The sequence below is a fragment of the Hyla sarda genome, chromosome 1 (genome assembly GCF_029499605.1).
Source record: "Hyla sarda isolate aHylSar1 chromosome 1, aHylSar1.hap1, whole genome shotgun sequence".
Taxonomy (NCBI): Eukaryota; Metazoa; Chordata; class Amphibia; order Anura; family Hylidae; genus Hyla; species Hyla sarda.
This window is the reverse complement of record NC_079189.1, coordinates 307,181,959-307,207,945: the sequence shown is the minus strand read 5'-3', so window position 1 is coordinate 307,207,945 and position 25,987 is coordinate 307,181,959. Positions and strand designations below refer to the sequence as shown.

At 37.8% G+C, this 25,987-nt stretch overlaps 1 protein-coding gene across 1 annotated transcript; it reads right to left on the bottom strand.

The window, feature by feature from the left end:
• CILP2 (cartilage intermediate layer protein 2) lies at positions 1 to 25,293 on the bottom strand. The gene is made up of 8 exons (XM_056518219.1): positions 24,330 to 25,293; positions 17,163 to 17,432; positions 16,168 to 16,353; positions 12,710 to 12,862; positions 5,123 to 5,395; positions 3,948 to 4,056; positions 2,544 to 2,701; positions 1 to 2,450 (listed from the first exon to the last, which is right to left on the bottom strand). The coding sequence occupies exons 1-8, from the start codon at positions 24,388 to 24,390 to the stop codon at positions 61 to 63; spliced, it is 3,600 nt and encodes a 1,199-aa protein (XP_056374194.1). The 5' UTR covers positions 24,391 to 25,293; the 3' UTR covers positions 1 to 60.
• Between the last annotated feature and the right edge of the window lie 694 nt (positions 25,294 to 25,987).

Here is a 25,987-nt window from a genome sequence, read left to right as displayed (position 1 = left end):
AGCAATGAATCAGATTTTGCCTTTGGTGAATAAATCAGCCATTCCTCCACATTGAATTTGTCATTGTTTCTGTGGCTGACGAGATTGTCTTTGGTTGCCATAAGGTTGCCCACTACGTCTAGAAGATAAAGAACTAGATGCTGGATAAGGTACAATACGTGAAGGTCTCTCTCTTTGTTCATTTTCCTGCATGCTACGTCTAATCTCACTGAGAGTTTCACCTGGGTTATTAAGTAGACGTTGGAAGAAGTTTTCTCTTGTAACTGGTTTCTCTTGGCAACGGAATGTCAATGCAACACCCACGTGGGATTTCATTTCTCTAGAAAACCCATCAGAAGTACCATCAAAACATCTACCAATAGCTATTTCTTTTGCTACCTTTGGATTTTGGTCAGTGACTGTGTAAATTCCATAGTTATGTCCAAGGGGATCAACTGGAGCCAACATATTAAATGCTCCAGTATCATTTCCAAAAGCCAGTGGTGGATGGCGTTTGAGGTAGTCTTCCAAAAGCCTGTTTACCTCAACAACACGACAACTACCTTGAGGAATCACTGTCACTAAAGTGCGATCTAGTAAATCTTGGTCATAAAGCTTTCCACTACACTTGAATTCTACGCAGGCTGCAGAATTGCCTTCCACTGACATATCCCTAACACTTCGGATGTCCCTCAGTCCATAGAGCTGACCTATAGTGTTTATATGCATTCCTCCGATATTTCGTGACCGGACCATATAATCCTGTTGACCCTGTATCCGAACCTTTAAATAGCAGGCTCGAAACTCTTGTGGATTCGGCCACCATGACAGATAACCACCAATCCATGAGGTCAAGTCTGTTTCAACAAAAGGGACAACATTGTACTCATACTTGTCTTCCTCTACCCTAAAAAATCGAAAATGATTGTCAGAGAATGGTGCTTCTTCACAGGCTTGCACGTTTCTGTAAGCATATATTGGGCCGCTTGTCTCTTCAAAATTATTTGGATTTGGCTTGGCAATATTGAACCTGAAAGCTGTCTTTTTGCCAGAAGAGTCTTCATGGTCAGTTCGTTGATAGTTAAGCTTTGATAAATAAGGCTGGGACACTCCTATTACATTCGGGTTTAATTTAGGGTAAGAAGGAACAGCTTCCAGCTCTTCACCTCCCATTGTGGCAGTGACATATGCAGTGTAGGCATCTGGCTGCTGAGCATCACAAAAAGCAGGAAGGCAAGCTCCATTCCTTCCAGTTATTACACTATCAAATCTACCCCATGCTCTAGGGTTAGAGGAGAATCCTGGCATAGGTTCTAGATTTATAAGAGTCACCACAACTCCTTCTACCTGTTCACTTGGTAAAAACTTCTCGCTCATGTAGGCACGGACCTTAACAAAACATCTCCTAAACTCTGGCACATCTAAGTTAAAAAGTCTTCTCTCTCTTATTTCTAACTGTCCTATTAGAAATGATCTTTCCTCTCTCTTTCTCCTCTTACCTTCTCCTGCCATATGGAACATACTTTCTTCCTCCCATAGTCCAGTGTGTGGGTTTAAAGACCAGAGTTTAATTTCCTTCAGATGCTGTGGAATCTTTATTTGTTCTGTATCCAGCCGCACCTCCACTTTTCCGGTTTGAAGCACTGAATTAGTATCTTTCTCCCGGAAGTCCACAGCAAACATTCCATAAGTCCGAAGTGGAGAGAGATCTCCATTTCTGTTGACAAAATTAAGATCACTAGATGCAGCAGATGCTGTGCTGATGTTTCTAGGGTCCAAAAAAGTTAAACTGGCCTTGACCGTACCACTATATGATTCTCCAGTGATCCTGGTGAAAGAGTTTGGTGGTATTACTAACTCTCCAACTGGATCTTCACCAAGCACTTCTCCAAGAGGAATTATATTTGTCACCGAAGGTTCAAGATTAACTGGATCTTTCTTTCTCATAATTTTTATATCCTGAAAAATGGTGTTTCCTTTTGGATCAAATGGAATGATTTTTATAGCATCCACAAATTTCTCTTGAGGATCTACAAATGTAACTACCAACCTCTTTGTTCCAACTGGCACTTCCAAAGTAAACTCACCTTTGTAACCTGTGAAGCCCATTTTTTCTCCATTCATAAAAATCTGGCCGAATGGAAGAGGTTCCCCAGTGTCATATGCAGTCACCCGTCCACGCACCAAAACCTTATGCTGTCTGCACTGGGCACATCCACACTCTACAACAACCATAACTGGAAGAGCATACCCTGGACACTTAATTTCTTTTAGTTTCATTCGCTTTACTCCACAGCAGTAATCTATTTTATCTTTGCACTGAAGGTCAGAGCTTAGAGGGCCAGCACATTGGGAATTTGGACACTTGCCTACATTGTAGGAATTAGAGTTAGTTGTAGATTGGAAACAGTCAGTTGGTAGCTTGATTAAATGTTCACGAGGAGACTTGTCACAGTAAGATTCACCTTTCCCTTAAATAAAAACAGATAAAAAAATGTTTTTTAAAGTAAAAAAATAATAATAATTAAAAGAAAAACAAAGATCTTATAGTACTGGTTTATTACCTATGACTGTTATATAGGCTATGGAAGACTTGATTACCCCAAGTCCATTACTTGCTTTGCATTGGTATGTACCAGCCTGTCTTTTTTTAATATTTTGCAAAATTAGGCTTTTGCCATATTTATTTTTGGTTTTGTCCACTAATGTACCGTTGTGATACCTGTAAAATTACATAAATCAAGTCAAATAAGACACATTTGCAGTACAGAAAATAGACACAATTTTAAGCAGTATAAGTAGACAATAGAGGGGAGATTTATCAAAATATGTGCAGAGAAAAAGTTGACCAGTTGCCCACAGCAACCAATCAGATTGGTTCTATAATTTTATAGAATACATTTAAATAAATATAAGCAGCAATCTGATTGGTTGCTATTTGCAATTAGTTAAGTTTTCATCTGCACAGGTTTTGATTAAATCTCCACCTAGTTCACTTAATCGTTCAATATGCCTTATCCATACCCACTTAGCCCACCAGTATGTGTCTTCCCAAATCTGCAAACCCACCTTACTAAGGGTGCGTCTTCCTACAGTTCAGCTTACTATGTGCTACTGTATATGCAGATGCACCCTCTTCATATTTTTACAAAATGGTTTCTGTTTGGTTATGTTATGTAATACTTTTTGCTAAGGCTGCTTTCACACTATAAAATTCATCCGTTTTAAAGATCTGTTTGATGTTCCGTTATGAAAACCCAGAAAATCGGCCATTAAACGTCCGTTAGAAAATCCCATTATAGTCTATGGGATTTTTACATTATCCGTTTTAATCCGTTATAGTCCGTTATTAATAATGGACGCTATTTTGTGATGGAAGATAGCAACGGGAGAAATAGTGCATGCACTATTTCTTCCATTCATTCTCCCATCACAAAATAATGTCCGTTATTAATAACGGACTATAACGGATTAAAACGTATAATGTAAAAATCCCATAGACTATAATGGGATTTTGTAACGGATGTACGGGATTTTCTAACGGACGTTTAATGGCCGTTTTTCAGGGTTTCATAACGGAACATCAAACAGATCTTTAAAACGGATGAATTTTATAGTGTGAAAGCAGCCTAACATGTATGGCATTTATTCTTGCTGTTCATTTTTGTTTGAGTGTTTTACATTATATTAGCTCTTCATTCACTATAATGGACAAAACTTAGTCTACTAGTAAATATGTTTGGTCTATTAACTGAATGTACACTTTTAGACTGTGAGACTCAAAAGTATCATCTACTGTACTTTTGGGACATGCAAAATACAGTAACTTAGGAGTTACAAATAGCTAGGAAATCGTGCAGGGCTTTTACTGCACATAACATAAAAATTACAAACTTAGCATTGGTTTGATTAACAGTTACAGTCAGTATTATATGTGTCTTATTTGTGCGATTCCCAACATAACTTACCAGTAATATTTAGAGGGTACTGGATTTCCAATAGCTTCACAGCATAATGTCATCTTGTGTCCTTCTCTACGAATTTTGGAGTATGGATGTACTACAATATATGGTTTTTCTGAAAATGTATTAAAAAAAAGTGTATAGCAAAAGAAGCATCAGATTTTGCCTAGCTATAAATGCTCTCAGTTTTTACCCATGAATCACTGCATAAAAAGGTAAAGCAACAGACTCATGGTAGATGCATTATGAAACAGGAGTAAGGCCTTGTTGTATTATAATTCTCAGAAAGGATTTTGGTGTGAAATATTTATGATCATATTACTTGCTTTCAAAGAAGAAAGAAAACATGACAACTATATGAAAATGCACACCCAAAAATCATGTCGAAAAATAATGATAATAATTTAATTGGACATACACAAGTACAACAACATTTAGAACATGCAAAAACAAAATGGAGGAATGTAATCCTTCTTACACTTAACCCTATGCTGTGACGTGAGTTGCCAAATGGGAGGGTTCCATGCAAATATGACAAAAGGCAACAGCTACATACTGTATAGAAAACAACTAATGCCTCCAATATACAAAGAAATACACATATATACCAATGTCTGTTATATTTGTAGCACCATGGCCATAACAAAGTTATTGTTTTTAACCCGGGGGGGAAGGAGCGGGGTAGCGCAGCGGCCATGGCCATAACAAAGTTATTGTTCTCAACACAGGGTGCCTCCAGTTGTTTCACCACTACAACTCCCAGCATGACCTGACAGCCAACAGATGTCAGGGCAAGCTGGGAGTTGTAGTCGTGAAACAGCTGGAGGTACCCTGTATAGATGAGCTAAGGGCGGAAGTCAGCCCCCCCAGCAGGCATCAGTGACGTCGCACCTGCTGGGGAAGTTGCCTGGTGAGTGAGCACTCTACCAGGCAGACAAAAAGCCATTTCTCAGATAGTTTAAAAAAAATTAAAGGCAGGGAGGGAGTTAGGTATAGATGGGCAATAGGCAGGGACAGAAACAGAAAAAAAAAAGGATGGAGATACTCTTTTAAGGCCAATTTCAGTTTCAGTTTCATGACTATAAATATACTTGTAGCCCAGTTTGCTATTGCATAAACAGTGTTATAGCCCACCATAGTATTTAAAAACAAAACATAATCCACCTTCATCCATATCTTACCTAATCTTTTTAAAACAGCCTTATAATAAGACATATTAGGCTTAATCTTCCAGCTTTGTAAAGTTCCAGTAGAGAATCCATCCATTATCACTGTGATATTTCTGTATACATCTTTGCAGACACCTTTTAATGTGAACCAGCCATGCTGATCAGTTGTACCCCGGATCGTGCCATTAATAAAAACACTGGCATTGCGCTGGACAGTCCCATGTGTACTTTGGACTTTACCCACCAAAGTGTAATTGGCACAAATGCATTCATGGCATGATGATTCTGTGTTTTAAAAAGAGGCAAAAATCATCAGTTTCCATTTTTATAGAATTCATATTTGTAATGCAGCCACATTACAACATTATAAAACACTACATAGAATGTCTATGTCTCCATGATATATGTCATCATTCTAGGGCACAATGTGAAAACTCACTGGCATCTTTTACGTGGCTGTCAGGGCCTCTAAAGCTCCCAATGTAAAGGGGTATTCCAGGCCAAAACTTTTTTATATATATCAACTGGCTCTGGAAAGTTAAACAGATTTGTAAATTACTTCTATCAAAAAATCTTAATCCTTCCAATAGTTATTAGCTTCTGAAGTTGAGTTGTTGTTTTCTGTCTAACTGCTCTCTGATGACTCACGTCCCGGGAGCTGTGCAGTTCCTATGGGGATATTCTCCCATCATGCACAGCTCCCGGGACGTGACATCATCATTGAGCAGTTAGACAGAAAACTTCAGAAGCTAATAACTATTGGAAGGATTAAGATTTTTTAATAGAAGTAATTTACAAATCTGTTTAACTTTCCGGAGCCAGTTGAGATATATATATATATATATATATATATATATATATATATATATATATATATAAAAAGGTTTTGCCTGGAATACCCCTTTAATGATGCCATGTTGCCTATGAAATAGTTAAAGGGGTACTCTGGTGGAAAACAATTTTTTTCAAATCAACTGGTGCCAGAAAGTTAAACAGATTTGTAAATTACTTCTATTAAAAAATCTTAGCTTGTCAGCTGCTGTGTGCTCCACAGGAAGTTTAGTTGTTCTTTTCTGTCTGACCACAGTGCTCTCTGCTGACACCTCTGTCCGTGTCAAGAACTGTCCAGAGCAGGATAGGTTTGTTATGGGGATTTGCTCCTGCTCTGGACAGTTCCTGTACAGACAGAGGTGTCAGCAGAGAGCACTGAGGTCAGATTGTAAGAGTACCCCTTTAAATTTGATTCATGGGACATTTCATAAAGATCACTTGCTATCTAGTAACCAATGACTGAAATGGAATGCATTACAGACGTTAATTGCTTATTCAGGACTTTGAGATCTATTTGTGGGCACTGGAACCCCTGTTGTCTGATGATTGTACCTCCATGGCACGGTAAATGAGATCCTAATAAGGCTGACATCAGTGAAGCAGGCAGTGTGTGCCAATTATGCAATTATTAATATTTTATTTAATGAAAGGATGATTATTTAATTAAAGGGCCTTATACTCTTGTATGGCACTCTAGAGTAGCAGTCACATGAAAAGAAAGATTGGGTACCATATCTGCCTTCCCTATTGCACCATACACAGTGCTCATATGAGGCTGCCTCATTGGTCCTAGGGGTGACTGCTCACATAAGTAGGCTGCTTATTCTTACAGCACATCTCTGACAGTAACAGTTGTCACATGTTTTCTGGGGCTGCTCCACTAATAGGGAAATATGGAAAACAAATTATTTATTTTTTAAATAACTGTTTATTTATGTAAAGAAGTTTTCTAAACAAAGTAACCAAAGTACAGCGGGTATGATCATTACAATATTATTCTTCTGTAGTATAAACATATATTTTTAAAATAAATATACATAAATATACCCCTGTCAGTCATACATAAAGCCCTGCCCCTACTTACCTATTCTAGGACATATATCATATGGAACATATATCTAGTGCCATATGTAAAGTAAATAATTTTTTGGTCAGTAAATATGGGCATACATGTATAAGAATTAGAATAAATATGGGCATACATGTATAAGAATTAGAATAAATATGGGCATACATGTATAAGAATTAGAATAAATATGGGCATACATGTATAAGAATAAATATGGGCATACATGTATAAGAATAAATATGGGCATACATGTATAAGAATAAATATGGGCATACATGTATAAGAATAAATATGGGCATACATGTATAAGAATAAATATGGGCATACATGTATAAGAATAAATATGGGCGTACATGTATAAGAATAAATATGGGCATACATGTATAAGAATAAGAATAAATATGGGCATACATGTATAAGAATAAATATGGGCATACATGTAGAAGAATAAATATGGGCATACATGTATAAGAATAAATATGGGCATACATGTAGAAGAATAAATATGGGCATACATGTAGAAGAATAAATATGGGCATACATGTATAAGAATAAATATGGGCATACATGTATAAGAATTAGAATAAATATGGGCATACATGAATAAGAATAAATATGGGCATACATGTATAAGAATAAATATGGGCATACATGTATAAGAATAAATATGGGCATACATGTATAAGAATAAATATGGGCATACATGTATAAGAATAAATATGGGCATACATGTATAAGAATAAGAATAAATATGGGCATACATGTATAAGAATAAATATGGGCATACATGTATAAGAATTAGAATAAATATGGGCATACATGTATAAGAATTAGAATAAATATGGGCATACATGAATAAGAATAAATATGGGCATACATGTATAAGAATAAATATGGGCATACATGTATAAGAATAAATATGGGCATACATGTATAAGAATAAATATGGGCATACATGTATAAGAATAAATATGGGCATACATGTATAAGAATAAATATGGGCGTACATGTATAAGAATGAATATGGGCATACATGTATAAGAATAAGAATAAATATGGGCATACAGGTATAAGAATAAATATGGGCATACATGTAGAAGAATAAATATGGGCATACATGTATAAGAATAAATATGGGCATACATGTAGAAGAATAAATATGGGCATACATGTAGAAGAATAAATATGGGCATACATGTATAAGAATAAATATGGGCATACATGTATAAGAATAAATATGGGCATACATGTATAAGAATTAGAATAAATATGGGCATACATGAATAAGAATAAATATGGGCATACATGTATAAGAATAAATATGGGCATACATGTATAAGAATAAATATGGGAATACATGTATAAGAATAAATATGGGCATACATGTATAAGAATAAATATGGGCATACATGTATAAGAATAAATATGGGCGTACATGTATAAGAATAAATATGGGCATACATGTATAAGAATTAGAATAAATATGGGCATACATGTATAAGAATAAATATGGGCATACATGTATAAGAATAAATATGGGCATACATGTATAAGAATAAATATGGGCATACATGTATAAGAATAAATATGGGCATACATGTATAAGAATAAATATGGGCATACATGTATAAGAATAAATATGGGCATACATGTATAAGAATAAATATGGGCATACATGTAGAAGAATAAATATGGGCATACATGTATAAGAATAAATATGGGCATACATGTAGAAGAATAAATATGGGCATACATGTAGAAGAATAAATATGGGCATACATGTAGAAGAATAAATATGGGCATACATGTATAAGAATTAGAATAAATATGGGCATACATGAATAAGAATAAATATGGGCATACATGTATAAGAATAAATATAGGCATACATGTATAAGAATAAATATGGGCGTACATGTATAAGAATAAATATGGGCATACATGTATAAGAATAAATATAGGCATACATGTATAAGAATAAATATGGGCATACATGTATAAGAATAAATATAGGCATACATGTATAAGAATAAATATGGGCATACATGTATAAGAATTAGAATAAATATGGGAATACATGAATAAGAATAAATATGGGCATACATGAATAAGAATAAATATGGGCATACATGTAGAAGAATAAATATGGGAATACATGTATAAGAATAAATATGGGCATACATGTATAAGAATAAATATGGGCATACATGTATAAGAATAAATATGGGCGTACATGTATAAGAATAAATATGGGCATACATGTATAAGAATTAGAATAAATATGGGCATACATGTATAAGAATTAGAATAAATATGGGCATACATGAATAAGAATAAATATGGGCATACATGTATAAGAATAAATATGGGCATACATGTAGAAGAATAAATATGGGCATACATGTATAAGAATAAATATGGGCATACATGAATAAGAATAAATATGGGCATACATGTATAAGAATAAATATGGGCATACATGTAGAAGAATAAATATGGGCATACATGTATAAGAATAAATATGGGCATACATGTAGAAGAATAAATATGGGCATACATGTAGAAGAATAAATATGGGCATACATGTAGAAGAATAAATATGGGCATACATGTATACGAATTAGAATAAATATGGGCATACATGTATACGAATTAGAATAAATATGGGCATACATGTATAAGAATAAATATGGGCATACATGTATAAGAATAAATATGGGCATACATGAATAAGAATAAATATGGGCATACATGAATAAGAATAAATATGGGCATACATGAATAAGAATAAATATGGGCATACATGTATAAGAATAAATATGGGCATACATGTATAAGAATAAATATGGGCATACATGTATAAGAATAAATATGGGCATACATGTATAAGAATAAGAATAAATATGGGCATACATGTATAAGAATAAGAATAAATATGGGCATACATGAATAAGAATAAATATGGGCATACATGTATAAGAATAAGAATAAATATGGGCATACATGAATAAGAATAAATATGGGCATACATGAATAAGAATAAATATGGGCATACATGTATAAGAATAAATATGGGCATACATGTATAAGAATAAATATGGGCATACATGAATAAGAATAAATATGGGCATACATGTATAAGAATAAATATGGGCATACATGTATAAGAATAAATATGGGCATACATGAATAAGAATAAATATGGGCATACATGTATAAGAATAAATATGGGCATACATGTAGAAGAATAAATATGGGCATACATGTAGAAGAATAAATATGGGCATACATGTAGAAGAATAAATATGGGCATACATGTATACGAATTAGAATAAATATGGGCATACATGTATACGAATTAGAATAAATATGGGCATACATGTATAAGAATAAATATGGGCATACATGTATAAGAATAAATATGGGCATACATGAATAAGAATAAATATGGGCATACATGAATAAGAATAAATATGGGCATACATGAATAAGAATAAATATGGGCATACATGTATAAGAATAAATATGGGCATACATGTATAAGAATAAATATGGGCATACATGTATAAGAATAAATATGGGCATACATGTATAAGAATAAGAATAAATATGGGCATACATGTATAAGAATAAGAATAAATATGGGCATACATGAATAAGAATAAATATGGGCATACATGTATAAGAATAAGAATAAATATGGGCATACATGAATAAGAATAAATATGGGCATACATGAATAAGAATAAATATGGGCATACATGTATAAGAATAAATATGGGCATACATGTATAAGAATAAATATGGGCATACATGAATAAGAATAAATATGGGCATACATGTATAAGAATAAATATGGGCATACATGTATAAGAATAAATATGGGCATACATGAATAAGAATAAATATGGGCATACATGTATAAGAATAAGAATAAATATGGGCATACATGAATAAGAATAAATATGGGCATACATGTATAAGAATAAGAATAAATATGGGCATACATGTATAAGAATAAGAATAAATATGGGCATACATGAATAAGAATAAATATGGGCATACATGTATAAGAATAAGAATAAATATGGGCATACATGTATAAGAATACTAGAGATGAGCGAACTTACAGTAAATTCGATTCGTCACGAACTTCTCGGCTCGGCAGTTGATGACTTATCCTGCAGAAATTAGTTCAGCTTTCAGGTGCTCCGGTGGGCTGGAAAAGGTGGATACAGTCCTAGGAAAGAGTCTCCTAGGACTGTATCCACCTTTTCCAGCCCACGGGAGCACCGGAAAGCTGAACTCATTTATGCAGGATAAGCCATCAACTGCCGAGCCGAGAAGTTTGTGACGAATCAAATTTACTGTAAGTTCGCTCATCTCTAAAGAATACATATGGGCATACATGTATAAGAATAAGAATACATATGGGCATACATGTATAAGAATAAGAATACATATGGGCATACATGAATCATACATGGGATAGCATAAGAAACAGGTTATTGTTTTAAAGGGAACCTGTCATGACTTTCATGGCGGCTTCTTTATCCCTCACCAGCCTTAATTGATTGTTCTTTCCCTAAACCCGAACCTATTTTGTGACTTGTCTCGTGGATGTCTACAGTGGATTTTATAGATGATTTTAAATAAAAATGTGCTGGATCACAATTTTATTTCAAAAAATGTTTTTATCTTGACAGTCAGCAAGGTTTTGCCTGTAATGTTTGTTATGGAAGAATACTGTGCTTATTTTGCTTACAGTAGATATCTACACATAACAAACATTAAGGCAAAGAGACATGCAGCTCAAATAAAACAGACTTATGAGCAAAAGGTACTGAGGTTAGCTGAGGGCACTATGCACAAAGGGCCCAATAAGTAAACAAATAGAACTTAAAGGGGAACTCCGGTGGAAAACAAGTGGAAAACAAATGTTTTTAAACCAACGTCTGAAAGTTAAACAGATAAGTAAATTACTTCTATGTAAAAATCTTCATCCTTCCATCCTTCAGCTGCTGTATACTAAAGAGGAAGTTGTACAGTTCTTCTCTGTCTGACCACAGTGCTCTCTGCTGACACCTCTGTCCGTGTCAGGAACTGTTCAGAGTAGAAGCAAATGCCCATAGTAAACCTATCCTGCTCTGGGCAGTTCCTGGCATGGACAGAGGTGTCAGCAGAAATCACTGTGGTCAGAATGAAAAAAGCTACACAACTTCCTCTGGAGCATACAGCAGCTGATAAGTACTGGAAGGCTTAAGATTTTTAAATAGAAGTAATTTATGAATCTGTTTGACTTTCTGGCACCAGTTAAGTCTCGGTGGGATATGTCTGGAAGGAGTGAAGATAGGAACAGAGAGATTAAAAGAGAGGAGGGGGGGTGAGAAGAAGACAAGGAAAGTGGAGAAATGAGTGGTTAATTAGATCATTTAGATAACCAAGCATATTTATTAATGAATTGATATTAAAACAGTTCTAAAAAATGGTTGTAAAATAAATTAGACTCTATGTTGAATGGTGACCACTCATTTCCCCACTTTCCTTGTCTTCTTCCTTTTCCCCCTCTTTTGATCCTTCTGTTCCCATCTTCACTCTTTCAAGACACATGATAAACATAATTTCTTTTACTTACTTATAGTTGTTGTGGATCCTCCAGTATTCTTGTTTTTTTTTTAAATATGAAATATATTAAATACCTCTACATGGAGATGTCCCGCACTTCTGGATATGGAAAGAACGTCCAGAGCATGGTGGAATTGCCTTACTGGGACATGTCCGACGTCGGACACTATTCCCTCCCCCACAGGTTTTTGTGCAGGGTGTCCAAGTGCTCCAAGGAGACCATTTTCCTGTAAAACATATTGAGCAGTGAAATAATCTTCATTTAGTAACCTATTAGAAATTCTGAACAACATGCTCATTAGTACAGTAGCTGAAGTATTACATATCATAAACATCTCAGAGTTAGACTAGGTTCACACATTGTAAAATCAAGACAAAAAAACGGCAGTTATAGTATAAAAAGCGGAAGTATTTTTAATACTTTAGTGTGTTAAAGGGGTATTCCAGGATCTTTTTTAATTTGACTATGCTACCGGGCTGTATAGTTAGTGTAGTTCATAATATAGTGTCTTCTTTACCTGTGTGTGACGGTTTTCTCACAATTTTTCTGTGATTATCACCCCAATATTTATTTTTAACAGCATACAAAAGTATTCATGTCTCGGGATTTCCCAGGTTGCGGTGCATTGAGACCTGACATCACAAGTCAGGTGATCAGAGGGAGTCTGTCCTGCTTCAATGGGTGTTCTTTTTTGCTTCAATGGGAGTTCATTTTGCAACAGCTGTAGGCACCCTGATCAGGAAACACTGATGTATTGCATTGAAGGGATCACAGGTGTGTTTCAATGGGTGGGATGGCTGATGTGTGGGAGGGAGGAAAGTGAACTCATACTTTCATGCATGGAACTATGGGATGTGTAGTTTAGAGAACGAAATTCAACAGGAAATACCCAGTTCTGGCAGGTACGTACTATTAAAATCACCTTAAGGTGGATAACCCCTTTAAAGCCTATGATATAGGGGCATTGGAATTACTGCCATATTTTAAAAGGATGTGTGCACTGATGGACGTTTCCCCATAAACTTTCTTAGATTACACTATTAGATAAAACAAAGACTGTCACTTTTATATACCTATTTTAATGCAGTTTTTTGTTTTCTTTTTACACTGTGTAAACCCAGTTTAGACCTAAACTATACAATGTCATGGCAGATCAAGTCACAAATAAATCAAGACATGAGTCAAGAGATGAATGTGAAAGCAAGAACTTTGCAAGGGGCAAATCATAAAAACAATAGAAAGGAAAAAAGGGGGAGAAGAGAAAAAAAAGGCAAGATAGAGAAAAGAATCCCAACAATGTATCAACAGATCGTACAACATAATTCAGCCAAGGCCACCAAACTTTATTGAACAGTTCCTCCTTGTCCATGACCATACCATGAATCCAGGCATTGACAATGACCCAATACAGTTTGGATGTAACCAGCTCCAATGGAATAGAAGATTTCTTCCTCAAGTCACAATGGCTATTTTCGCAGCCAGCAGCAAGAAGTAAATAAGTATATTTACATACCCCAAGGGACATTAATTCTACAGAGTCTGAGAGGGGGCAATTGTCAATTAACCTGTGTAATAGAATACAGCATATTAAAGATCCTCCTCCAAAACCTCCTCATATTGGCACAACCTCACCATATATAAATGGGGGGGGGGGGGGGGGGGGGGTGAATTTACCGCAGTTACGAACATAGAAAGGTAAGAAAGAGGGGAAAATCTTAATTAACTGGGAAAAGACTGTATACCAGCTTAAGAAGACTTTTTAGTGTATTTTTAAAGATCTTTACTATATGGACCACCATATATTGCCATTTCCATTTAAAAAATGATATTAGACACACCAAATTTCTCATATACAAGAATTTGGTTTGAGAAGAAACCAGATTGGCGTAGATCTGAGAAATAACATGTCCGCCCTTGGGAGAATGTAAGCAAAGCCCTTCAAAAAGAAGCAGATCATAACATTTGGGGAAGGGGGTCTTCAGAATAAGGCATTTTATGAATATTACAGAAAAAATGCTGTTTGTGAAAGTCCAAACAATAGGAAGAGTATCCTATCCTATGTAAGCCTGTCCACTATTTAAATGCTAAAGACCAGGGACAAAATAAGGATTATGATTTATTTTTTTAACTGTTAGAATTGTTTGTTAACATTTTCAGCAAGTCTTTATATCTGTTACATAACTACAAATGATCTGCATATAAAGGGAATGTGTCATCAGAAAATGCCTTGATTAAATTAGGTTAACTATACTTTTTAAGAATGTTGATGCAATTTTTTCTAATTATCCATATTTCCATCTAATTGCTATAATAATCAGGAAATCTTGCAGTTTCTATTCTGGCCACTAGCCCTAAAACTAAGATGAAACGTCTTGTTCTGTCCAGATAATTTCCCGATAATACCTTTCTTCACAGCATGGACAAGGAATACAATTAAAGGTTACATGAGTAGAGAGATAACAGTGGATCTGCCACCATTCACAGCAGTGCTCAGCATCCTCCTCTCTGTAGAATGACCTTTAAAAAGGTCACAGAGAATGCCCAGTAATGTCTGCAATTCATCTGAATGAGACAGGTCCTGTCCATTGTCATCTGTGTCCATGGGTCCTGTCATAAAACATATCACTAAATTCTGTTAAAACAGCTCAGGCACGGTGGCAGCCCTCATTATTGGCCATGATTAAGCGCATGTGAGCAAGAAACGGCCCGTCAGCCAGTGTTTGTATCTGTGACCTGAGGAATAAATTTCAAGTAACTGCAAGCCTCCTCTACTTCTTCTCCAAGTGGGACAGCCCTCATAATAATGCACAAAAAATAAAAACATTACAATCAGAAAATAGGAACATATACACTCGGAAAATTTGCAGTTTGATACACTCTGAAAATTACCCGAACATAGTCCCTGACCAACTACGATTGGGTCTGTGTGGGTCATAGGAGTGAATGGCATCAGTGCCTGTCTGTGCATGGAAACGATTGCAGACTATTTGAGCTTTAGAAATCATATCTGTGCCACGGAGGCACAAATCATGATGTGAATTGGGCCTAAGCTTTGTTAAAGGGGTTGTTTCACTAAAATAGTTGCTGTGCATATTGCAGCTGTTCCCACATCACAGTTAAAGCATTACTGTCATAAAAACAACTTTTTGCCATGTCACTCTTCAATGACTTCTATGCAGAGAAAAGATCAGGTCTGCTGGCTGGCCAGGAAGTTGGGCACAATGCGGCCCACTTCCCCGGCTTATGTCTCGTGATCACATAGCAGTTAAGGCGTGAGACCTGGTGTGATCAACAACTTTCGACATGTCTGTACTATCATGATAAACAACATGTCAAAAGTTGTTTATCATGATAGTAACGCTTTAAAAAGCTGAATTTGCCAAGTAAAACTTGCTTTGGCTAGACATATTCCCTGCTTTGGCACATACACAGCCGCTATATGTTTTAACTCATAGATAAGAATGCCAGGGGCTTCTGTACAGGGGTTGTCTTCTATCTTCTACTTCTTTAACCCCATTGCTTCCTGATTACCTGGAATGCATAACCGATTGATGCACACTCTTCGCTCGGTGGCTTTTCCTTTACACTTTTCTAGGCTTAGTGACATTGCAGGCTGCACATTGATGCAGGTACGTTGTCTGATCTGGATGCCTTTTGCTCCACATGCTGTCTGAGAGCAGGCACTCCATGGAGACCAATGGGACCAAAAGAGGGAATCTGCAAGAGTAAAAAGTCATATAAAGCTGATTATATTTACTAAGTATAAGTTATAACACTGGTTTTGATATTACAGAAGCTTCATTTGCATTTTCATTTAGATGTCTAAAACATTTGTTAAAGATTAAACTTGAATCACATATCAGAACCCCTTAACAATTGATTCAAGTTAAAACTCTATACTAAAATGAATTGTGTATTTTGTTAAGAACAAAATGACGTATTAATAGTTAAAAATAAAGTCCCAGTCTTTCTTTAATATGTGTCCTGTTCCTGGTTTTGTATTAAAAAATTGCAAAACCTGAACATATAAACGCACCCTTAATGTCAGTGAGTAAGAGTGTGTATTGACTCTGGGCATTCTCCTATTGAGATAGCAGATGGTGACCTGGGAGATCTCATCCTAAACTTTGATCAGGGCATCAATGAGCTCAGTGACACTATTTGACCCTTAAACATCATGCCCCAGAGGTTCACACTAGGATTCAGGTCTGGGGAACGTGAGGGCCATACAATGATATCAATGCCTTCATCACCCATTAAAGTGCAATTGTCAGGAAGGATAGACTTGTAAAGCTGCACAAACAGTGCCTTAGGGCTTATCAAATGTTCATGAAAAGGGCTTTTATATCCCAGCTAGGACTTGTCCTAACAGTCAGAGAGGCGTTCCTGGGGTATGCTATGCTCTGTGGCTGCACTGCTTCTCTCTGCTTACGTCAGGCTAATGATATGCCATCACTTACTATAGTAACAAAAAACAAAAAAAAAAACTTTAACAATTTATTTCACTCCTTACTCTCTTTACTCACCAAGTGGACACTGAAACCTAACATGGTAGTTGGAACAATTATGTCCTCTTTGCTGCTCCTTGTTAATGCACCAGAAGCCCTTCTCTGGATTGGAATGCACAACTTCCATTGTGTCCTTTGGACTGGCCCATTCTGTGGTTCTAGCTTCAAGAGCAATAGGTCGAAAGCATAAACGCTGTGGATAATAAAAGCGAATGGCCTCTACGGTTTCATAATCTCCATCACCTTCTGGGTGATCTACATTAAACCAAGATGTCCACTCTGTAGCACCTGATAAAAGAAGATATCAGAATTATGGGACATTATGTGAAAATCAGAGTAAGGTAATGCTCAATACTGTGTGTCTATATGTGTATATATATATATATATATATATATATATATATGTGTGTGTGTGTGTGTACTTACATATACCGTAAATGTTATTTAAACCAATGCATGTCAGGAAAGTAGTTCTGCCCAGCCGAAGTGGTGAGTGGATAGATCAGAGAGGATTGAGTCAGGGTTATGCCTACAATTTGGGGCACTGTAACTGGTAATTTGTTAGTACCAGTGCTGAGGGCACTATGGCTGGCCTTTCATTTTAGGCTGCTATATTTCTGAGCAGTATGAGAACTGGGTACTGTGATTGACAAAATATGATTCGTATATCTTGATACTAATTGCAGTCCTACCATCTACTAGATTGCATGTAAAAGAATGTGCTGATGATTCTCTTGGATCAGGAGTTCTGATGGACATGAGGAAACAGGTAGTGTCATGTGATGCATTTCAGGTGTTGTGCACACCCTTAATTGTACACCCTTGTCACATGACACTACTTGTTTCCTCATGTCAATTTTTATACAATGAAATTTTAGAATCACACTTTCTGCATTGGACATTTCTATCCTTTGTGCATTGCTACGGGTGTTGTCTTACACCATCTGAGGCGCAACAGGGAGAATAGGGTGAGACGGATTGTGTGTTTTTTTTGTGGGTTGTGACAGATGTTCTTTGAAATCAAAACAAGCGAAAGGGAAAGTTCTTATAGGTATATCTATTCTAAACCTGATTGTTAGCAGGTACATTGTTCTATAATTGGTAAAGAATAGGGTATGATGGCTAGAGATATAGGGTATGTTCACACTACGGATAATGAACGGAATCTCCGCTCACAGAATTCAGCGAGCGGAGATTCCATTCTGGTGGCTGCCGCAACACTTCGGCGGTAGAACTGCGCGGCACTGCGCCGTCACCATTGACGGCTATGCAGTGTTCGCAGACTTCCGCGCAAAGTTTGAACATGTTCTTTCTTTGCGCTGAACAATTTCAGCGGCGGAATTATCCACAGTGTGAACAGGTCTTGTGGAAACCCATTCACACTGATGTTTATGTTCACAACGCGGAATTACGTAGTGTGAACATACCCATATAGGGAAATGGTGAATGCCCAATAAAAATGAATGAATGTACAATAAAATCTCTCTTAGTGGACACCTCCCAGTAGGGGATACCTCCCAATAGCGGACAGTTTTTTAATTCCCCGGCAGAGTCCCATAAGACTTAATGTATTTCACTCCCTGAATCGGGGACACTCCCAATAAGACACAGGACACTCCCAATAGGGGGCAAAACACTCCCAATAGGGGACAACCAGGCCCTACCATGTACACAGGGCTACCATCAGGGGCTGATTACAGCCAATATCCCAGTAAGGGGCCTGGGCTCCCAGGGGGTGATTAAACAGTGGTCTCCTGCGTCTGTATGTCCGCCTGCCACATCATTCGCCCCTTCTGATCCCTGTGCCACTTTATTCCCCCTGTGCCAAATCCCCTCCCCCTTCATTACCTCCTGTGCCACATAATTTCCCTTTAACCCCCCCTGTGCCATTTCATTCTCCTTTTATTGCCCTCTTTGCAAATTTATCAACCCCTCTTTACCACCCCCTGTGCTGTTTCTTTCCCTCCTTTATCCCACCTGTGCCATTTCATTCCCCACTGTGCAATTTCATTACCACTTAATCCCCCAGAGTCACTTTATTCCCCCTGTGCCAAATCTTACCCATTGTGCCACATCACTTTCCCCCTTCCCTCCTCCTGTTGTTCTTCTTACCTGGCCAGCAGCTCATGTGCAGGGGCTCTCGTGACATCAGGAGCATCACTTGTCACTGCTAGCAGCTGCCTCTGGTCACAGCCTTTCAGTGATTGCAGCACAAAGGACGTCAGGAAAATTTCAAACCTACTAAGAGCCCCTGCACATGTGTCTGTTGGCCAGGTAAGAAGAACAACAGGGGGAGGAGGGAAGGCAAAAAGGGGATATGGCACAAGGGATAAGGGGGGATTATTTGACTCAGGGCACAGGGGGAATAAAGTATAACAGCAGGATAAAGGGGGAATATAATGGCACAGGGAGGAAGAAATTGCACAGGAGATAAAGTGGGGGAATGAATTTGCACTGGAGAGATCGAGAGGAAATTATGTGGCACAGGGGGTTAGGGGGGAGGATTTGGCACAGGGGCAATAAAGTGGCACAGGGTGTTTAAGGGGGGAGGAATGAAGTGGCATTGGAGGAATCAAGAGGGGGAATAAAATGGCAGGAAAGGGAATGAAATGGCACAGGGGGTAACAGCCACATTTGTAATGTTGATACATACTGGTACAGTACAATAATACTATATTGCTTTTTATCATGTTTATAGGTTATTTCACTCTGGAGCGAGTACAGTACAGTATTCGATCATTTTGAAAGATTTGTAAGCTTTTTTTCCCAACAGGGGACATCTCCTAATAGTGGACACTTTTTTTCTACATAGGAGTCATTTGCATTTTCTGCACCATATTAAAAGTTTTATTTTGGGTGTTTATAAGCTCACAGCTCATTGCCTGAGCCCCTCTCTCCACCCGTGGCCCACCCCAGAGCCCGCCCCAAGGGCCTGCAAACCATCTTTTTCATCGTAAAAAAAAAAAAGATTTTAAAAACACAGGACAAGAAAAACAAGAGCCATTTAGTTCAATGAGGAAGAAAGGAGAAAATATTACCACCATACATACACTGCTCAAAAAAATTAAGGGAACACTTAAATAACACAATGTAACTCCAAGTCAATCACACTTCTGTGAAATCACACTGTCCACTCAGGAAGCAACACTGATTGACAATTTCCTATGCTGTTGTGCAAATGGAACAGACAACAGGTGGAAATTATAGGCAATTAGCAAGACACCCCCAATCAAGGAGTGGTTCTGCAGGTGGTGACCACAGACCACTTCTTAGTTCCTATGCTTCCTGGCTGATGTTTTGGTCACTTTTGAATGCAGGCAGTGCTTTAACTCTAGTGGTAGCATGAGACAGAGTTTACAACCCACACAAGTGGCTCAGGTAGTGCTGCTCATCCAGGATGGCAAATCAATGCGAGCTGGGGCAAGAAGGTTTGCTGTGTCTGTCAGCGTAGTGTCCAGAGCATGGAGGCGTTACCAGGAGACAGGCCAGTACATCAGGAAAAGTAGAGGAGGCCGTAGGAGGGCAACAAGCCAGCAGCAGGATCGCTACCTCTGCCTTTGTGCAAGGAGGAGCAGAAGGAGCACTGCCAGAGCCCTGCAAAATGATCTCCAGCAGGCCACAAATGTGCATGTGTCCACTCAAACGGTCAGAAACAGACTCTATGAGGGCCTGACGTCCACAGGTGGGGGTTGTGCTTACAGCCCAACACCGTGCAGGACATTTGGCATTTGTCAGAGAAAACCAAGATTGGCAAATTTGCCACTGGCGCCCTGTGCTCTTCACAGATTAAAGCAGGTTCACACTGAGCACATGTGACAGACATGACAGAGTCTAGAGACGCAATAGAGAACGTTCTGCTGCCTGCAACATCCTCCAGCATGACTGGTTTGGCGGTGGGTCAGTAATGGTGTGGGGTGGCATTTCTTTGGGGGGGCCGCACAGCCCTTCATGTGCTTGCCAGAGGTAGCCTGACTGCCATTAGGTACCAAGATGAGATCCTCAGACCTCTTGTGAGACCATATGCTGGTGCGGTTGGCCCTGGGTTCCTCCTAATGCAACACAGTGCTAGACCTCATGTGGCTGGAGTGTGTCAGCAGTTCCTGCAAGAGGAAGGCATTGATGCTATGGACTGGCCTGCCCGTTCCCCAAACCTGAATCTGATTGAGCACATCTGGGACATTATGTCTCGCTCCATCCACCAACGCCACATTGCACCACAGACTGTCCAGGATGCTTTAGTCCAGGTCTGGGAGCACATTCCTCAGGAGACCATCCACCACCTCATCATGATCATGCTCAGACATTGTTGGGAGGTAATTTGGGCACGTGGAGTTCACACACACTACTGAGCCTCATTTTGACTTGTTTTAAGGACATTCCATCAAAGTTGGATCAGCCTGTAGTGTGGTTTTCCACTTTGATTTTGAGTGTGACTCCATATCCAGACCTCCATGGGTTGATAAATTTGATTTCCATTGATAATTTTTGTGTTATTTTGTTGTCAGCACATTCATCTATGTAAAGGCTGAAAGTATTTCATACGATTAGTTCATTCATTCAGATCTAGGATGTGTTATCTTAGTGTTTCCTTAATTTTTTTGACCAGTGTATTACCATCATACTGTAACTGACAAAATCCTGTATACTGATACCAAATATGCAAATTGTATACAAGGAGAAATATTATCACCATACAAACTACCATAATACTGCTATTGACCAAAGCCTATATACTGAGACTAATATTACCAATAATAATACCTCTACACAAGGAACGATAATACCACCACATCATCACCACTACCATTACCACAACATCATGACTATATAAAAAAAACACTTAACATAGACCAAAATCCCCCCATACAAAGCTCATATAGTGGTGACCCCAGGTAGGTAGTAGGTAATGCCCCCAGTAGGTAGGTGATGCCGCAAAGTATGTCGTAGGTAATGCCCCCAGTAGGTAGTGCTCCCAGTTGGTTGATAGAAAGTAAATCCCCCAGTAGATAGTGCCCTCTGTACGCAGGTAGTGCTCCAGTAGGTAGGTAATATGTAATGCCCCAAGATAGGTAATACCCCCAGAATGGTCCTTTAAAAAATAAAATAAAAAAATCCCAGGATCCTACGGAGCGGTGTGGGACTTCTCTGGCAAACCGCATGATGAAATCCCATCATCAAGCAGCCTGCAGCGTAAGGTTTAAGATCCAAACATGAAAGTTAGAAGTGTTAAGATTAAAAGATGAAATATAGAATAATAATAATAATAATAACAGAAAGAAAGAATACAAGAAAATTGTATGATTTCAGTAAACTTTGTATATTTGTAAATGCATTATGCAAAGATTCATTTTTTCTCTTTGTTGTCCTCACTATGAGACATTGGAGCTCACTGAGGATATCAGAGGTTAAATGCAGAACATGCAATGAATGGATTCCCTCATGCCACTTATGTGGCACCTCTAACATCCTCAGTGTGCTCCAACTGTCTGTTAAGCCGCAGGTATAAAGCAGTCTATGGCATATGACAGTGGCTCTCTGCCTTGCTGTAGCTTTCAACTGTATCTGAAATCAGAAGTCTTCCTGGGCCACTGGGCAAAATATCTGGGTGTGTGCCAGGGGTGACCTGTAGGGTTCGAGTTTTCCTGAGGCCACAGGCCCTGTAGCAACCACTATAGGTGCTCTGGTGGTAGTTACATCTCCGTTTCATTGCCAGCTGATCCTTAATAAATAAATACTGCTTCATAATTTTTTATTTTTTTTTGCAATAATTACACCATTCCTGTCTACAGGTGTGCAGTACTGCAATGTAGTCCCATTCACTTCAATCGAGCTAACCTGCAATACCAGACACAACCTGTGGACAGGAGTGGTGCTGTTTTTGAAAAAAAGAAATAAATAAAAAGCAGTGTTTTTCTAATACTTGACAACCCCTTTAAGTGAATCACTTTAATCAAGTAAGTGTATTGCTTCTGTTATTCATTGCTTAGTAAATCTACTAGTCCCACAATAATGAAATATGAGGAATCCATGTGTCAATTTTATAAGGCTCAGTGTTACAGGATTATGTAAGCACTATATAAGTGTGGAAATACTGACAAGGACTTCATTTTTTGTAATTCATTTTTCCACATGCAACCAAATTATTTTCTTTTCAAGTTCTAAAAATACACACAATGCCAACTTACTAAAAGGTCAAAAAATATTGTTCCAGAATCTTTTCTCCTCCTGGTGTGCAGGCTGCCGACAGTAATGGAAAAAGGAAAATGTCCTGACAAAATGAGTGGGTTTGGAATATGTTTTATTCTTAACATATCCACATTCCATTTTATTACTATTATTATACAATCCAACTCCCCTGTCTCTGTGCATGTGTGTGTATTATTGTCTACTCCTGAGGAAGTATTAGTCTTCAAGACCTTTATCTATTTACTTACAAGGCAGATTGCTAACATGAAATAACAATTTTAGTTATTGTCTACATTTTGCATGGAAAAACAAGGAGACACATCAAATTATTAGAGTTAAATAGAAGACCATAGACATAAGCAATAGACATAAGACATAAGGTATGTTCACAAATTATCGCAACCTTCTTCATCTGACAACATCAAGTAGGTATATGTGAATGTGCATAGGTTTGTGCCAGTCCTATTCAGATGAATGGGCAGTTGCAGTCATTTCTTCAATAAATCTGTCACATGTGAATACACACGAGTGCCTTACTGCCTTACCACAGATACAAGTGCAAAAAGTTATGTAGCAAGCACCTATACTGAATACTTGATGATCAGGTCCTGTGTAAGCATAATAGTTCTTTGCTGTTGATTCATTTAAATATTAAAAAACCCCTTCCCTTTCAGACAGTATTCCCTGGTATACAAGGTCCTCTGTGTAACCTGTAGTTTATGTTTATTGTACTTGTTTTTGTCTTAAACCCTTTTCACATGTACAGTGCTTGAAATCATTGATGCTTAAAATAAATAAATAAATAATAATAATAATCTTATTTATTATATTTGACATTAATACCTGTCCCTTTACTTGTCAAATCTGTAGAGCAAGGCAACCCTAAAGCATGTGATATATAGCAGATGTTTCAGAGGCTGAGGTGGTGTGAGAATAGTAAAAAAAAAAAAAAAAAAAAAAAAAGAATTGGGTAAAAATAAAATGTTTTAGTTTACTTACCAAAAGTGACATAGATCTTCATAAGTACAAGGAGTAGCAGGGCAGGGTGGCAGGCTGGCATGTCTGCCCCTGATAAAACACATGGACCTAGATCTACTTCTCTCTGGTGCAGAACAGGTAGTGATCTCAGAGCATGCTGAATATATAAAGCCCCTTCCAGTCCCAAGAAGAGGGCTCTACTTGCGAAATAAGAACCCAACTAGGGAATGAGAGGAACTGGAGGATACTTAAAATGTAAAACAACACTAACAGTTTATGTGTGTGACCTTTTTTTTTTTTTCTTGCTGTCCACAGTTTTTCTTTTTTTTAAGACTTTTTATGCTTTTGCTTCTCTGCCACGTTTTGTGTGCCATTCTAGTTTTCTTATTCCTGTATGAGAGCTCTTAGTTTACATCTGTGCTACTAACTTTTTTGTACACAAATTCCCCATTCTTTTTAATGTAATCCATTTTATATGAATTTATATATTTTATAGGTAGGTTCCCAACCCATAGGTATCACTGAATAACTTAAAGGCTATGGGCATCTTCAAAAGCCTTTTTATTTTTGCATTGTACTTATTTTGCTGCAAATAAAAATATTTTTTTTTCTCTATTTTTGTTTGCTCAGTGTGAAAGCCATTAGAGAAGCTGTCTTATGGTTTGGTCTCCAGCTCCTCTATTTCCCCTTCTGAATGAACTTGCAGCTTACATATGATGAAATAAAAATTCAGCTTTGATTTAGTCATAGATCAGCTTAGAAGATGTTTGGAAAAGGTAAGATAAGGACTGGAGACTAAAGCTATGTTCACACAGTGTTTTTTCAGGCATAGTTCATTTGTAAAAATTCTGCAAAATCAAGTCACCATTTTTAACATTGTGCTTTATGTAAGCCTATATGAAAGTGGTTGTACATATTTTTATAGCCCCGTAAATAAGTGACATGCGCCTGTACATATGTAATTTCATAGTGCATATTTATGTGGTAGAGGGTAGATTCCTAGGGGCAGATGGCATTAACGCCTTGTATTCGTGATGCCAGGGTGTGGTTTATCCTCAATACCACCCGATGGTATACAGCTGGATCCTGAGCTAGGCAGGGGGGCAATAATGACTCCGACGCAAAGTTATGGACAATGGTAGCTTTACTGAGTGACTGATGGAACAGTCTATACAGCTTAGCCAGGCCCACGGAACTGACCAGTGACTTCAGGGACCTCAGGGCTTGCTGGGATTCGTAGTGGACTGGGACAATATTGATGCAGGCCATGCTAACTGAAGACAGATGATTTTGACTTGACTGACTTGAATGGGACTGACTATACCCAATTGTAGCTTACTTGAAGACTTGTGGCTGCTGGAAAGGCTTGAGGTCTCCTATGGACTCCAGACACACTCTTGGACTTGACCTTGCTGCAACTCCGCATAAGCAGGAAGAGAGCGAGCAGTGGCTCCACTCAGGGCTTATATGGGGGAGACTCTGAGGAGTCCCATAGGTCACCCTAAGGTCACATGGTCACTGACACCTTACTGGGTTACACTCACATGACAACTGGTAATCACATGTTAACAATTCTTAAAGCTATAACACCTTTTATAAACATTATACAATATAATACAGGCAATAGATTTATACACAAGGGGACAGGTGTAGAGGGGGCTTAGGGGTTACTGTAGGAA